Below are 12059 nucleotides of genomic sequence, written 5' to 3'. Positions count from 1 at the left end.
TGTGAAGGCCTCCCGCCCCTTTGAACGCCTCAGCGTGGACTTCAAAGGGCCCCTCCCCTCCACATGACCGAAAAACGTATTTCCTGAACATGGTCGATGAATACTCCCGATTCTCCTTTGCCATCCCATGCCCGATATGACGTCTGCCACGGTCATGAAAGCACTCAACGGCATTTTCGCCCTGTTTGGTTCCCCCGCTTACGTCCACAGAGACCGGGGGTCCTCCTTTATGAGTGATGAGCTGCGTTGCCTCGGGCAGGACGACCAGCTACAACCCCCGGTAAAACGGGCAGGTGGAGAGGGAGAATGGGACGGTCTGGAAGTCCGTCCTGCTGGCCCTGCGTCTAAATATCTCCCGGTCTCCCGCTGGCAGGAGGTCCTCTCCGACGAGCTCCACTCTATCCGATCGCTACTCTGCACTGCGACTAATGAAACCCCCCCATGAACGTCTCTTTGCCTTCCCTAGGAGGTCCACCTCCGGGGTTTCGCTCCCAACGTGGCTGGCAGCTCCAGAACCTGTTCTCCTCCGCAAACACGTGCAGATCCACAAGGCGGACCCGTTGGTCAAAACCACAGCACGCCTACGCGGTGTACCCCGACGGCCGCCAGGACACAGTCTCCCTCAGGGACCTGGCACCAGCTGGATCCCCACGCACGGCCCACCACCACCCGACCCCCCCCCCCACCTCCGATTGCCCTGGCGCCACTCATCCTCCCCCAGCCCACCTCACTACAGCCCCCACCCTAGGGCGATCCGTCCTCCCACTGGTTCCACTCGGGGATGAAGATGAGGACAACACGCTCCCGGAGTCAAAGGTGACCAAGTCGGCACCTGCATCACCACCGGGACTGAGGCAATCACAGCGGAGGATCAAGGCACCCGACCGACTGAACTTATAAATTTTCACCAGACTGTAAACTTTAAATTCTCACAAACCTGTAAAAAAAATTCCCAAACCGACACTGCAAAGAGGAAAGATCAAAGGGGGATTGGCCTTACCAAACCTACAATACTACCACTGGGCAGCAATGGCAGAAAGAGTGAGGGGATGGGTACAAGAACCCGACACAGATTGGGTACAAATGGAGGAGGCATCCTGTAAAGGAACGACCCTCCAGGCCCTGGCTACAGCAGCACTCCCATCCTCCTCAACAAGATACACAACAAGCCCAGTGGTAGCGACCACGCTGAGAACGTGGATCCAGTTGAGACCCAGTATGGTGCTCTTTCAAAGGGTCAGTGCAGACTCGATGGGCCAAATGGCCTCCTTCTGCATGCAGAGATTCTATGATTCTGTGAGGTGTCTGCCTGAGAGCTGTGGGAGGCACTGAAAGTGGTAATTCGGGAGAGTTTATTTCTATCAAGTTGCATAGAGATAAGGTGAAGTGGTTGGATACGCAGAGATCGATGGTGGCCATTTAGATTGTGGATGAGAGGGACTCGATGCCCCGGAGGAGGGGTTGTTCAAAAAGAGTAAGAAGCTCCTGGTGGAATTCAGACTTTTGTCTATTGGAAAGGCAGTGGAGTAATTGCGCCAGATTAAAGGGCATTTTAAAGTGGCAGATGGCGGTGCGGGAGATCAGGCAGATAAGGTACCCAAGGGGCAGGCTGGTCACTGAGCCAGGTAAGGTGAATGGAGTGTTTGAGGCCTTCCACTGAGGACTGTACAGGTCGGAACCCCCGGGGTGAACCTGGGCATGAGGCGACTCTTGGATGGTTTGGCTTTCCAGTTGGTAGTGGAGGGGGAGGTACAGGGGCTCTGGTGGGGTTGAAGGAGGTGATGAGGTGTATCAAGCATCTGGTTGGTGCAATCTGCGAAGGAGAGAAACCCTGCGGAAGGTAAATTCGACCTCCTCAATTTTAGGGGGTCCGCGGAGGGATTCTCCTCGAAGTGGAGGTTGTTCATTGCCTTCTTTAAGGCTTTAAAGAGTGGTAGATGTCAGTGGGGGGGGGGGGGGGGGGGGTTGTTTTATGTTCCAAGTATAAAGTGGGTTATGTGGTGTGTTAAGAGGGATGGAGGAGTTTTGTTTTGTATTGTGGAAAGTGTATAAAGATAATGGTTTCCTGTGTTCTGTACATGAATTGAAAATGCCTTGAATAAAAATATTTTTTTAAATGATGATAGTCTGAATGTTTTTCTTTTTACCCACCAGGCTCTTCATCCAATCAGTAGTCTCCTGCTGCAGCTTCTCCTCTCCAGTTTTGGCTGAAGCCTCACTTCAGGTAAAACCATTTCAATCCATGGTTAAAATAGAAATGTAATCATGACCAGGAGGTAGATTGCAAGAAAAATGATCTTAGGACAGGAAAATATCATGAATTTCAACTTATTAAACACCTGTTTAATATTGACTAAATTAATATTATTAAATGTATATTCTTAAGTATAAAGTGTGTTTATATTAAGTAAATTCTTATTAATTAATCTCTAACAAGAAAGTCCAATTCTGGAGAGTGCTTGGAGTTTAAAAGATTGAGAGGTGATCTTATTGAAACATATGAGATCCTGAGGGGACTTGACATGGTGGATGCAGTAAGGATGTTTCTTCATGTGGGACAGACCAGAGCTAGGGGACACATTTTAAATATAAGGGGCTGGATTCTCCATTTTTGGGACTATGTCCCCACGGTGTCGTGAAAACTGTGGACTTTTATTCCAGGAAAACTGGCGTCAAAAGGCCACAGATTCATCGTCTTGCAGGGGGCTAGCAGGCAGCTGTCATAGAGCCCGCAGCTCCAGCTGCCGATACGGTCTCCCACACTTCCGGGTCAGAGACCATGCCGTGCTCCATGGCGGACTCAGCTCACGGACCTGGACCGCCAAAATAGTGCCCCGCATCGGCCGCTCGCCCGTCCTGGACCGCCCGCACACATAGCCTCCAGTCCCGAATGATGCCCCCCCCCCCGCCATCTGATCAGCCCACCCCGATGCGGTATCATGGACGGTGGGACCATGTTATAACCACGCCGTCGGGAATTTGTCCGATCGGGGACGGAGAATTGCAGGCGGGCCTCAGGCAATGGCCTGACGCAGCATACTCCATGGGTACGCTGATTTTCGGGTGGAGGAGAATTGCGAAACCGGCGCCGGTCCCGATTTCGTGCGCGAAAACGGATTCTCTGCCCCATTGCCAAACGCGATTTCGGCGTCAAGGTGCAGAGAATCCAGCCCAAGGGTTCTCCCGTTTAAGAAGGGGATGAGAAGAAATTTGTCACTCAGCAGGTCATGAGTCTTCGGAACTCCTTTCACCAGAGAGGGGTGGAGAAAGGGGCAATTAATATTTTTTAAATAGAAATTTAGAGTACCCAATTCATTTTTTCCAATTAAGGGGCAATTTCATAGAATTTTTTATTTCATAGAATTTGCAGTGCAGAAGGAGGCCATTCGGCCCATCGAGTCTGCACCGGCTCTTGGAAAGAGCACCCTACCCAAGGTCCACACCTCCACCTTATCCCCATAACCCAGTAACCCCACCCAACACTAAGGGCAATTTTGGACACGAAGGGCAATTTATCATGGCCAATCCACCTAACCTGCACATCTTTGGACTGTGGGAAGAAACCGGAGCACCCGGAGGAAACCCACGCACACACAGGGAGGATGTGCAGACTCCACACAGACAGTGACCCAAGCCGGAATTGAACCTGGGACCCTGGAACTGTGAAGCAATTGTGCTATCCACAATGCTACCATGCTGCCCAATTTAGCATGGCCAATCCACCTACCCTGCATATCTTTGGGTTGTGGGGGCGAAACTCAGGCAAATACGGGGAGAATGTGCAAACTCCACACAAACAGTGACCCAGAGCCGGGATCGAACCTGGGACCTCGGCGCCATGAGGCAGCAATGTTAACCACTGAGCCACCGTGCTGCCCCGCCAATGAATATTTTAAGGCAGCGGCAGATCAATACTTGACTAACAGGGATGTTGAAGGTTATCGGCGGTAGGTGGAAAGTTGAGGTGAGGACACAGTCAGGTCAACCGTGATGTTATTGAATAGCAGAACAGGCTCAAGAGGCTCAACAGGCCTATTCTTGCTCCTCAACATTCAATGTCATTATCATTATTGAATTCCCCACTATCGACCTTACCATTGAATAATAAGTCATATAAATACTTTGGCTACAAGAGCAGGTCAGAGGTTGGATATCCTGTGGTGACTAACTCACCTCTATCAGCGAGAAGAACAAAGGCAGCAAGCGCATGGGAACACCACCACTGGGTTAAAACCCTGGAACTCCCTTCCAGTCAGCATTGTGGGTTTATCTACATAACATGGACTGCGGTGTGTTCAAGAAGAGGCTCGTCACCACCCTCTAAATGCAATTAGTGATGGGTAATGAACACTAGCCTTGTCAGTGATACCCACAACGAGAGAACAAATTTGAAAAATATTGTTTTCTTCTCAATATGAGGTTTCATTTCGAATCAATCAAAGTGTCTGATTGCTTATTTTTCCATTCATTCTTTTATTGTGTAGGTCCTTGATGGTGGGAATATAACAAAAGCAAAATCATCAATAACTATCTGATGACACTGAAAACTCAAGTGCTAACCCTCCGAGCTTTTTGAGTGTGTGAATTAAAAGCTGAATGCCAGAAACTCAAAGCCAAGATTCCAAATTTGGACTGTGTTTTCCACTTTCTGTATCATCTGATCCAGTCTGTTCCGTGAAGGAAGGCATCTAAGATTGGGGAAAAGATGGATGATGCTTACAGGGACAGGACTACCCTGATGAGGGGTGCCAAAGACATTGCCAAAGAAGTTAAGAAGCAAACAGTTAAGAAAGCAAGCAGAGGAGCAGACCACACACAGGCTGAATACAACAAGACTTCTTATGCTAATTTTCAAGATGACGATGGCTACAACTACCACGGAGGGACATATGGACAGGAACCACAAGAAGATGAAGGTTCAAGTGATGCTACTGAAGGCCATGACGAGGAGGACGAGATTTATGAAGGGGAGTATCAGGGAATCCCAGATGTGGGTCAAAGGAAGGAGAACCAGGTAGCTATAGGACAACCTGTCTCAGATGAGTACAAGGACCGTGAGGAGCTGGATGCTGAGAGGAGGGCTGATGAGGAGGAGCTAGCACAACAGTACGAACTGATCATTCAGGAGTGTGGGCATGGCCGCTTCCAGTGGGCACTGTTCTTTGTGCTGGGACTGTCTCTGATGGCTGACGGAGTGGAGGTGTTTGTGGTGGGTTTCGTCCTGCCAAGTGCCGAGACAGATATGTGTGTCGAAAACTCCAGTACAGGATGGCTGGGTGAGTAATTCAATTTCTCTTTATTCCTTTTTATTTTTCTCAAGAACAAGGCTGTATATTATAACCTTTTATTCAGTTTCATTATTTTTACATTGACTTTCCCATGATTTAACTGTTTAACAAAAATACAAATAGAAGTGTAAAATGTGATGTTGCTTTTCGGTGTTGAAAATGACTGTCTGAGATGACCAGCAGATTATATTAAACAGCTATAACCCCACAAAGGGGGTTTCCTACAAAACCATTGGTTTCGCGATATGCCTTCATTTCTTTTTTTTTTAAAAACAGCTTAATGAAAATATTGTACAAATGATTATTTGAATCCATTCTCAACTCTCATTATTTTGTTAGTTATGGTAAAATATGCAAAAACAATTGCTGAACATAACATCAATTCAATGATGCATGGACAAGTACAGTGTTTTCTTCCAAAATAAAATCATACAGTGTCTTCAGCGTGTAAATATTCAAAAATAATTTCAACTTTTAAAAATGAATTACTTCCCATTGCTACAGTAACATTTGGCTGCCAAATGGATACATGGACTGTCAGTAGCATTTGAAAAATTTTTCTTACAATTAATGAAAATGTAGGAAAATAAAGGTAACTTAAAAGGGTTTATATTTGTATTGGTAAACGTTAGAAATGAGGTGTAGTTTTAAGTGGGTTTAATTTAATGTTTCTGTGCCTGGAAGGGTAAAATGTAGAGTTAGATTCATGCTGGCAAAGGTGTTTCTATGTGTGGGGGTTGTTTGATTTCCAACTGTGTTTATATTGTGCTTAGAGAGGAATACAAGCGCGAACAATTAACAAAAGGCATAAGAAGTGTGCGTGTTGTTTAGCAACTGGGGCCTTGTAAGATAGAGAAGCTTTTAAGTTTTAGTTTACCTAATTTGATTGCAGTTGGTAGTGGGAGTGAAGGCAGCTCTCACAGCTCTGCTGAAAGCAGTTGGTTTAGAAGACTAGAGAGGGAACATCTCTCTCAGCTGCGTTAGAAGAAAAATCATACGATGGAGTAAAGGTTAAGAAAACATGTGCAGAGATCTGAGGAGCAGCTAATTAGGGAAACTAAATAAATTAAGAGAAATTTACAAGAAGTCAGAGGTTAAAGATACTAGAGCCGAGAACTGTTCAGTGAAAAGACATACAGAGCTGAGAAGAAGGCTGTGACACCAGAAAAATATCTGAAGTGGATTTTCAGGTTTGTAAGATTTTACCACAGCCTGTGGAACGCGAGTTGAAATAACTATGGAATTCGATAGCTGGATCTTGGAGTTTGTGTAAAATCAGTTGAGACAATAGAAATCTTAATGGTGGAGATGTGAGGGGTGGACCCTTGGAGGTTCCTGCACCCAAGGGAACGTTTTTCTCAACAGTCCATAAGGTATACTCGCGGATCGACTTTTTTGTGGTGGGAAAGGCTTTGCTGGCTGGAGTCAAGGAGTTGGAATACTCTGCAATTGCAGTGTCAGATCACGCTCCACATTGGGTGGATATGGTGCTGGAGAAGGGGGTAGCGCAGAGACCGGGGTGGAAACTGGATGTGGGGCTTTTGGGGAACCAAGTGTTCTGTGAGAACATTGAAAAGGTAATTAAGGAATATGTAGGTTTCAATTGTACGGGTGAGGTGTCGAAGGCAGTCGTCTGGGAGGCTCTAAAGGTGGTGGTGAGGGGTGAGGTAATTTTGTTTAAGGCCAGGGTGGACAAAGAGGAGAGGTTGGCGTGGCAGCGGGTAATAGATGAAATGTTGGAGGTAGATAGGAGGTATGCAGAAGATGGGGACCCAGCGAAGCTGGAAAAGAGGAAGGAACTACAGGCGAGCTTCGACCGACTATCTACCAGGAAGGCGGTGCGCCAACTGAGACCAGCGAGGGTGCAGTTTATGAACATGGAGATAAGGCAGGGTGAATGTTAGCAGGCCAGCTCCGGAGGGAAGCAGCGGCAAGGGAAATTGTTCAGGTGAGGGATCGGGGCAGGGAAGTTGCTGATGGCTCCAGATCTGATTAACAAGGTTTTTGAGGAGTTTTATGAAAGGTTGTACAGGTCAGAGCCACCCAGGGGAGACCGTGAGATGCAGGGATTTCCAGGTGGGTTGGAGTACCCGAGGCTAGGGGAAGGGGACAGGGCTACATTAGAAGGAGCAATAGTGGAGCAGGAGATAAAGGGTGCGATTGGGAGGATGCAGTCGGGGAAGGTGGCAGGGCTGGATGGGTTTCCGGTGGAATATTATAAAAAATTCAAGGACAGGTTGGCACCCCTGATGGTGGGGATGTTTGAGGAGGCGATAGGGAAGGGGGTGTTTCCACAAACCTTGGGGCAGGCATCGATTTCACTGTTGCCAAAAAAATATAAGGATCCGACGGAGTGTGGGTCGTATAGACCCATATCACTTCTGAATGTGGATGCAAAAGTATTGGTGAAGGTACTGGCGGGTAGGCTGGAGGAGTGCCTCCTGAAGGTGATAGGGGAGGATCAGACGGGGTTCGTGAAAGGGAGGCAGCTGTTTTCGAACATTAGGAAGCTTTTGAACGTCGTTATGGCACCGGCGGAAGGGAAGGAAACAGAGGTGGTTGTGGCATTGGACGCCGAGAAGGCGTTTGACCGGGTAGAATTGGGGTACCTGATGGCAGTGCTGGAGCGGTTTGGGATTGGACCAAGATTTGTGAACTGGGTAAAGCTATTATATAAGGAACCGAAGGCAAGTGTCCGCACAAATAATATCAGTTTGAGATACTTTCCTCTCCACCGTGGGACGAGACAGGGATGTCCTATGTCCCCCCTGCTGTTTGCACTTGCGATTGAGCTGTTGGCCATCGCATTGAGAAGTTCGGGAGTGTGGAAAGGAATAGTGCGGGGAGGGGGGATAGAGCATAGGGTGTCCTTATATGCCGACGACTTGCTGCTGTATGTGTCGGAACCGAGTGCGTCGATAGGAGGAATATTGGAGCTACTGCGGGTATTTGGGCCTTTCTCGGGGTACAAGCTGAACCTGGACAAGAGTGAGTATTTTGTGGTGTCTCGGCCGGGGGTGGGGGCAAGGGTGGGGGGGCTGCCATTCCGTAGGGCAGGGACTCACTTTAGGTATCTGGGGGTGCAGGTTGCCCGGGAGTGGGGGAGGCTTCGCAGGTACAACATCACTAGTTTGGTGGGGAGAGTGAAAGCCGATCTGGCAAGGTGGGATGGCCTTCCTCTGTCACTGGCGGGTCGGGTACAGGCGGTTAAAATTAATGTGTTGCCGCGATTCCGGTTTATTTTTCAATGCCTACCGATTTTCCTGCCAAAGTCTTTTTTCAGAGAGATTGAGGGAAGGATTACCTTGTTCATATGGGGAGGGAAGGTGGCCAGAGTGAGAAAGGTGCTGCTACAGAGGGGAAGGCAGGCAGGGGGTTTGGGTCTCCCGAACCTGTTGTACTACTACTGGGCGGCAAATGTCGAGTAGGTGCGGAGCTGGGTCAGAGGGGTTGATTCTCAGTGGGTCAGAATGGAGGAGAGTTTGTGCAGGGGGTCGGGGCTGAAAGCACGAGCAACAGCGCCGCTCCCGATAGCTCCGGGGAAATACTCAGGGAGTCCGGTAATAATGGGCGTCATTCTCCGACCCCCCGCCGGGTGGGAGAATGGCCGTTGGCCGCCGTGAATCCCGCTCCCGGAGATTGGGCGGGGGCGGGAATCCGGCCGCGCCGGTTGGCGGGACCCCCCGCTGGATTCTCTGGCCCGGATGGGCCGAAGTCCCGCCCAGGAATTGCCTGTCCCGCCGGCGTAAATCAAACCTGGTATTTACCGGCGGGACCAGGCGGCGTGGGCGGGCTCCGGGGTCCTGGGGGGGGGCGCGGGGCGATCTGACCCCGGGGGGTGCCCCCACGGTGGCCTGGCCCGCGATCGGGGCCCACCGATCCGCGGGCGGGCCTGTGCCGTGGGGGCACTCTTTCCCTTCCGCCTCCGCCACGGCCTCCACCATGGCGGAGGCGGAAGTGACTCTCCCCACTGCGCATGCGCGGGAAACTGACAGCGGCCGCTGACGCTCCAGCGCATGCGCTGGGAAACTGACAGCGGCCGCTGACGCTCCCGCGCATGCGCCGCATTTCCGCGCCAGCTGGCGGGGCAACAAACGCCATTTCCGCCAGCTGGCGGGGCGGAAATCCCTCCGGCGTCGGCCTAGCCCCTCAATGTTGGGGCTAGGCCGCCAAAGATGCGGAGACTTCCGCACCTTTTTGCCGGCGCGATGCCCGTCTGATTTGCGCCGGCTTTGGCGCCAGTCGGCGGGCATCCCGCCGTTGGGGGAGAATTTCGCCCAATAGCTTCATTGAAAATCTGGAGGCAGTTTCGCCAACACTTTGGGTTGGGGGCAAGGTCAAGGGAAATGCCGATTCGGGGGAACCACAGATTTGAGCCAGGGAGGTGGGATGGAAGTTTTCGGAAATGGGAAGAGAAGGGGATTAAGACGCTAAAAGATTGGTTTCTTCGGGGTCGGTTTGCAGGGTTGAGGGAGCTGGAAGCAAAGTGTGGGTTGGAGCAGTGAGAAGTGTTTAGGTACATGCAGGTTCGGGATTTTGCCAGGAAGAAGATACAGAGCTTCCCAGAGGAACCGGCCTCCACATTGCTGGAGGAGGTGCTGACGACAAGGGGACTGGAGAAGGGGACAGTGTCAGCGGTGTACGGAGCTATTTTGGAAGAGGATAAGGCACCACTGGAAGAGATCAAAGTAAAGTGGGAGGAAGAGCTGGGAGGGGTTATAGAGGATGGGGTCTGGTGTGCGGCGCTCCGGAGAGTGAATGCCTCTCCCAGTGGGAGGGTTGGGGGGGGGGGAGGGGGGCTGTGTATGTTAAGGTTGACTATCCCTGATTCCTTTTTGTCATTTGTTTATGTAAACATGCGGGCTGATGTTTGGAGGTTGGTGGGAGGATGGGAGCGTTGTTACTGTTATGGGAATTTACATATCTGTTGCTGGTTATTGTTTATTGTTGGTGGGTGTGAATTCGGGAGAAAATGTGAAAATGGAGGAGAATAAAAATATTTTTTTAAAAAGACAATAGAAATCTAAAGGTGGGCGGTGTAAATTCCTGGATTGGATTCTCTGTTGAAAGTGGAGTGGAAGCTTTGTTTAAAAGTGTCAATTGGAAAACTTGGTCTGGATTTAGGAAAATGCTATGGGAAAGCGTAACTATGAGAGAAGATTTTAAAGTGTGCTTTTGGGAGTGGAGTTTGGAAACTCTCATGTGACTATCACCTGGGAGCATTCTGAGGAGAAATCCACAGGCCCTAACTTGGTGCAGAGTGGAGAATGTGTATTTGACCACAGTCATCTGTGTGCTTAAAAGGTATTCTTTGTGTCAATGAGACCATTGCATTGAAGATGTACTTTGTAATCCATGTTAATCTTTAAATCTGTGTGTATTTGTTAACATATTGTATTATAATCCAATGTTCCCATATTCAATAAATGTTTTGCTTGTTGTAGAAACAAATTAGTGGTTCTGGGACTCTTCCTCCACGTTTTAGAAAAAAATAAAAATTACAGGGCGGGATTCTCCGTCCCGCTGCACCAGTATTTTGGTGTGGCGCGCCCCCACCGGCAGCGGGATTCTCTGTCCCACCAGCCGACCAATGGGGTTTCCCATTGTGGGCAGCCCCACGCCGTCGGGAAATCCCCGGGTGTGGGTGTGCTGACGGCGCAACGGAGAATACTGACAGCGGAGAATCCAACCCACAGTCTTCTGAGCCAGCATTCCATTCTGGGATCTCCCTTTCCATGTTGTAACACCAACTGGGATCGTAATAAACACATAGATGCACATGGATACAGTAATAACCTCTCCAAGGCCAGTCTTCCAATATCAAATCACTTTATTGCTTTATTTACGGAAAAGGCCGCTGCTGTGTCTTAAAACACTTCCGTCCAAGCCTGAGAATCTACGACGACGCCGGTTCGGGCTGGAACAGCGGGTTGTAAGCTCCTGCGCACATTGGACGAGCTACCGCCCACTCAATAGAGGAACTAGTATTCCACGAAGACTATGAGGAGATCTATTGACGACCACCCGTGTGCTGGTGGTGACCAAAACAACCCTCCTCACCGCCACCCCCCCCCCCCCCCCCAAACAATCCGTTTCTCACTCAGTACTCCTGACGTCTCTTCCTCCTCCTCATGATCAGCCCGAGATCCCTTGAGGGTGGAACTGCTACTGGAGGTGTGAACTGAATTGGAGACCTTTGCATCCGGAGGAAGCACCGAAGAGTTACCGATGCAGATTCCGCATTGGTGTCTGCTACAGTTGGAACACCTGGGGTGGGATTCTCCGACCCCCCGCCAGGTCGGGGAATCGTTGGGGGTCGGCGTGAATCCCGCCCCCGCCATCCTCCAAATTCTCCCGCCCCCCAAAAAATCGGCCCGGCATGAGTCGCGCCGCCCGCTTCGGAGAATAGCGGGGTCCCGCGTGACTCAATGGGTCCCATGGCTGCCCGAATTCTCCGGCCCGCAATGGGCCGAAGTCCTGCCCGTCTTTTGCCAGTCCCGCTGGCGTAAATTGGAGTAGGCCCTTACCGGCGAGGCCTGGCGGCGTGGGCGGCCTCCGGGGTTCTTGGGGGGGACTGGGGGAGATCTGCCCCGGGAGGTGCCCCCACGGTGGCCTGGCCCGCGATCGGGGCCCACCGATCTGCGGACGGGCCTGTGTCGTGGGGGCACTCTATTGTTCTGGATCGGCGGCTGTCGCAGTCCGCCATGGCCGGTGCGGAAATGAAGCCCTCTGCGCATGCACGGGGATGACGCCAGCACACGCTGGCGCTCC

General features: G+C 50.6%; 1 protein-coding gene across 1 annotated transcript in view; it reads left to right on the top strand.

The window, feature by feature from the left end:
- Positions 1-12059, top strand: part of sv2ca (synaptic vesicle glycoprotein 2Ca) — a 429473-nt gene that overhangs the window by 60785 nt on the left and 356629 nt on the right. Inside the window, 2 exon segments of the mRNA XM_072516044.1 lie at positions 2155-2224; positions 4485-5276. Of these exon segments, the coding sequence (XP_072372145.1) occupies positions 4706-5276 (571 nt within the window). The 5' untranslated portion in view covers positions 2155-2224; positions 4485-4705.

This window comes from Scyliorhinus torazame, chromosome 9, assembly GCF_047496885.1.
Source record: "Scyliorhinus torazame isolate Kashiwa2021f chromosome 9, sScyTor2.1, whole genome shotgun sequence".
Taxonomy (NCBI): domain Eukaryota; kingdom Metazoa; phylum Chordata; class Chondrichthyes; order Carcharhiniformes; family Scyliorhinidae; genus Scyliorhinus; species Scyliorhinus torazame.
Note: the sequence above shows the minus strand (reverse complement) of the source record. Positions and strands in the feature narration are given on the sequence as shown.